Consider the following 5,367-nt stretch of genomic DNA (forward strand, 5'->3'; position numbering starts at 1 on the left):
CAGGCCATGTCGTGACAGGCCATGTCGTGACAGGCCGATATCGTGGCAGGCCGGTATCGCTGTCATTGTGACAGGCCGTGTCGCCGCTATCGCGACAGCCTCCCCCCCTCCCCCCAGGCGCTGTCGCTGCTGCTGCTGCCGGGGCTGGGCCGGAGAGCGACGGGGACAGCACCGGGGACAGCGAGGACAGCCACGGGGACAGCACCGGGGACAGCCACGGGGACAGCACCGGGCACAGCACCGGGGACAGCCACGGGGACAGCACCGGGGACAGCACCGGGGACAGCCACGGGGACAGCACCGGGGACAGCCACGGGGACAGCACCGGGGACAGCACCGGGGACAGCCACGGGGACAGCACCGGGGACAGCACCGGGGACAGCCACGGGGACAGCACCGGGGACAGCACCGGGGACAGCCACGGGGACAGCACCGGGGACAGCACCGGGGACAGCACCGGGGACAGCCCGCTGTCGCGACAGGGCGATATCGCGATAGGCTGCTATCGCAACAGGCCGGTATCGCCACAGGACGATATCGCGATAGGCCGCTATTGCTGCTATAGTAACGGGCCGCTGTCGCGACAGGGCGATATCGCGATAGGCTGCTATCGCAACAGGCCGGTATCGCCACAGGACGATATCGCGATAGGCCGCTATTGCTGCTATAGTAACGGGCCGCTGTCGCGACAGGGCGATATCGCGATAGGCTGCTATCGCAACAGGCCGGTATCGCCACAGGACGATATCGCGATAGGCCGCTATTGCTGCTATAGTAACGGGCCGCTGTCGCGACAGGGCGATATCGCGATAGGCTGCTATCGCAACAGGCCGGTATCGCCACAGGACGATATCGCGATAGGCCGCTATTGCTGCTATAGTAACGGGCCGCTGTCGCGACAGGGCGATATCGCGATAGGCTGCTATCGCAACAGGCCGGTATCGCCACAGGACGATATCGCGATAGGCCGCTATTGCTGCTATAGTAACGGGCCGCTGTCGCGACAGGGCGATATCGCGATAGGCTGCTATCGCAACAGGCCGGTATCGCCACAGGACGATATCGCGATAGGCCGCTATTGCTGCTATAGTAACGGGCCGCTGTCGCGACAGGGCGATATCGCGATAGGCTGCTATCGCAACAGGCCGGTATCGCCACAGGACGATATCGCGATAGGCCGCTATTGCTGCTATAGTAACGGGCCGCTGTCGCGACAGGGCGATATCGCGATAGGCTGCTATCGCAACAGGCCGGTATCGCCACAGGACGATATCGCGATAGGCCGCTATTGCTGCTATAGTAACGGGCCGCTGTCGCGACAGGGCGATATCGCGATAGGCTGCTATCGCAGCAGGCTGGTATCGCAACAGGGCGATATCGCGATAGGCTGATATCGCGATAGGCTGGTATCGCGACAGGGCGTAGCACCGGTATCGCGACAGGCCGATATCGCGACAGGCCGATGTCACGGCAGGCCACTATCGCCACTATCGTGACTGGGTAATATCGCGACAGGCCGGTATCGCTGTCATTGTGACGGGCCGTGTCGCCGCTATCGCGACAGGCCGATGTCGTGGCATGCCGATATCGCGACAGGCCGATGTCACGGCAGGCCACTATCGCCACTATCGTGACTGGGTAATATCGCGACAGGCCGGTATCGCTGTCATTGTGACGGGCCGTGTCGCCGCTATCGCGACAGGCCGATGTCGTGGCATGCCAGTATCACGGCAGGCCACTATCGCCACTATCGTGAGCGGGTAATGTCGCGACAGGCCGGTGTCACCACAGGCTGATATCGTGACATGCCGATATCATGACAGGCCATTATCACCACTATCGTGACCGGGTAATATCGCGACAGGCGATATCACGACAGGCAGTATCGCGGCAGGCCATGTCGTGACAGGCTGATATCGCGACAGGCCGATGTCGCGACAGGCTGATATCGTGACAGGCGATATCGTGACAGAGCCATATTGTGACAGGCCGATATCACGACAGGCCATATCACCACAGGCCATGTCGTGACAGGTGATATCGTGACAGGCCGATATCGTGACAGGCTGGAATTGTGACAGGCCATGTCGCGACAGGCCGATATCGCGACAGGCCATATCGTGACAGGCCGTGTCGTGACAGGCCATGTCGTGACAGGCCATGTCGTGACAGGCCGATATCGTGGCAGGCCGGTATCGCTGTCATTGTGACAGGCCGTGTCGCCGCTATCGCGACAGCCTCCCCCCCTCCCCCCAGGCGCTGTCGCTGCTGCTGCTGCCGGGGCTGGGCCGGAGAGCGACGGGGACAGCACCGGGGACAGCGAGGACAGCCACGGGGACAGCACCGGGGACAGCCACGGGGACAGCACCGGGGACAGCCACGGCCACCATGGAGGGGACACCGGGGACACCGGGGACAGCCGGGAGCGGCACCGCGGGGGACAGAGGGGACACTGGGGACACTGGGGACAGCGCGGAGCTCTCGGCCGCCTTCGTCACCTGCCCCAACCTCAGCGTGGCCACCGAGCTGGCCAGGTGACACTGGGGACACTGAGGGGACACTGGGGACACCGAGTGGGGCAGGTGACACCAAAGGGACACTGGGGACACCGAGCAGGGCAGGGGACACTGGGGACACTGAGGGGACACTGGGGACACCGAGCAGGACAGGGGACACTGGGGACACGGAGGGGACACTGGGGACACCGAGCGGGGCAGGGGACACTGGGGAAACAGAAGGGACACCAAAGGGGACACTGGGGACACCGAGCGGGGCAGGTGACACCAAAGGGATACTGGGGACATTGGGGACACACTGAGCTGGGCAAGTGACACCAAAGGGACACTGGAGACACCAAAGGGGACACCGAGCTGGCCAGGGGACACCAGGGGGGGCGCTGAGGGGACACTGGGGACACTGAGGGGACACCTGGGTGGCACTGTCCCCAAGGGTGGCAGCAGGAATACCAGGGGACAGCGGGAGGTGACAGAGGGTGGCACTGTCCCAGGGGGTGATGGGTGACACAGGTGACACACGGGTGACACAGGGAGGTGCCACATGTCACACAGGTCACACACAGGTCACACAGGTGACCCTGTCCCTGTCCCAGGGGGTGATGGGTGACACACAAGTGGCACAGGGGTGACACAGGTGACACACACAGGTGGCCCACACAGGTGGCACACACAGGTGGCACACACAGGTGGCACACACAGGTGGCACACACAGGTGGCACACACAGGTGGCACACACAGGTGGCACACACAGGTGGCACACACAGGTGGCACACACAGGTGGCACACACAGGTGGCACACACAGGTGGCACACACAGGTGGCACACACAGGTGGCACACACAGGTGGCACACACAGGTGGCACACACAGGTGGCACACACAGGTGGCACACACAGGTGGCACACACAGGTGGCACACACAGGTGGCACACACAGGTGGCACACACAGGTGGCACACACAGGTGGCACACACAGGTGGCACACACAGGTGGCACACACAGGTGGCACACACAGGTGGCACACACAGGTGGCACACACAGGTGGCACACACAGGTGGCACACACAGGTGGCACACACAGGTGGCACACACAGGTGGCACACACAGGTGGCACACACAGGTGGCACACACAGGTGGCACACACAGGTGGCACACACAGGTGGCACACACAGGTGGCACACACAGGTGGCACACACAGGTGGCACACACAGGTGGCACACACAGGTGGCACACACAGGTGGCACACACAGGTGGCACACACAGGTGGCACACACAGGTGGCACACACAGGTGGCACACACAGGTGGCACACACAGGTGGCACACACAGGTGGCACACACAGGTGGCACACACAGGTGGCACACACAGGTGGCACACACAGGTGGCACACACAGGTGGCACACACAGGTGGCACACACAGGTGGCACACACAGGTGGCACACACAGGTGGCACACACAGGTGGCACACACAGGTGGCACACACAGGTGGCACACACAGGTGGCACACACAGGTGGCACACACAGGTGGCACACACAGGTGGCACACACAGGTGGCACACACAGGTGGCACACACAGGTGGCACACACAGGTGGCACACACAGGTGGCACACACAGGTGGCACACACAGGTGGCACACACAGGTGGCACACACAGGTGGCACACACAGGTGGCACACACAGGTGGCACACACAGGTGGCACACACAGGTGGCACACACAGGTGGCACACACAGGTGGCACACACAGGTGGCACACACAGGTGGCACACACAGGTGGCACACACAGGTGGCACACACAGGTGGCACACACAGGTGGCACACACAGGTGGCACACACAGGTGGCACACACAGGTGGCACACACAGGTGGCACACACAGGTGGCACACACAGGTGACACACACAGGTGACACTGTCCCTGTCCCTGTCCCTGCCCAGGGCTCTGGTCCAGCAGCGTTTCGCCGCCTGCGTCAACATCGTCCCTGGAGTGACCTCGGTGTGAGTGGGGACAGGGGGGGACAACATGGGGGGACACTGGGGACACCTTGGGGACACCTTGGGGACACCTTGGGGACACTGGGGACAGCGGGACATTGAGGACATTGGGGCATTGGGGACACTGGGGACATTCAGGACACAGGGGACGGGGGATGTGGGGGATTTGGGGACAGCGGGGACACTGAGGACAGTGGGACAGACTGGGGACACCGGGGGTGACACTGAGGGGACAGGGGGACATTGGGGACAGCAGGGGGACACTGGGGACACTGAGGGGATTGGGGACACTGGGGGATTGAAGGGATTGGGACATTGGGGACACCGGGGACAGGGCACGGGAGGTGCCACCGCCGTGTCCCCGTGTCCCCCTGTCCCCGTGTCCCCCTGTCCCCGTGTCCCCATGTCCCCAATGTCCCCATGTCCCCATGTCCCCGTGTCCCCAATGTCCCCATGTCCCAATGTCCCCATGTCCCCGTGTCCCCAATGTCCCCAGGTACACGTGGCAGGGGAAGCTGGAGGAGGACAGCGAGGTCCTGCTGGTGAGTGCTGGCCCCGTGTCCCCACTGTCCCCACGGTGTCCCCAATGTCCCCCCAGTGTCCCTGAACTGTCCCTGGGGTGTCCCCAATGTCCCCAGGGTGTCCCCAATGTCCCCAATGTCCCCACGGTGTCCCCAGGGTGTCCCCAATGTCCCCCCAGTGTCCCTGAACTGTCCCTGGGGTGTCCCCAATGTCCCAAATGTCCCCAGTGTCCCCAATCCCCCCAGTGTCCCTGGGGTGTCCCCAGTGTCCCCAGGGTGTCTCCAAACCCCCCCAGTGATGCCCCCAATGTCCCTCCAATGCTCTCAGTGATGTCCCCAATGTTCC

General features: G+C 63.4%; 1 protein-coding gene across 1 annotated transcript; it reads left to right on the forward strand.

Annotated features, from left to right (window-relative positions):
• Positions 1-414: 414 nt before the first annotated feature.
• LOC121342208 (protein CutA-like) lies at positions 415-5,042 on the forward strand (the record flags this gene model as incomplete). Its single annotated transcript, XM_041416435.1, has 4 exons — positions 415-455; positions 2,379-2,534; positions 4,444-4,503; positions 4,997-5,042. Coding segments are annotated over exons 2-4 (252 nt in total), but the record flags the coding sequence as incomplete, so codon positions are not given.
• Positions 5,043-5,367: the final 325 nt, after the last annotated feature.

The sequence above is a fragment of the Onychostruthus taczanowskii genome, unplaced genomic scaffold (genome assembly GCF_017590055.1).
Source record: "Onychostruthus taczanowskii isolate IOZ18803 unplaced genomic scaffold, ASM1759005v1 scaffold516, whole genome shotgun sequence".
NCBI lineage: Eukaryota > Metazoa > Chordata > Aves > Passeriformes > Passeridae > Onychostruthus > Onychostruthus taczanowskii.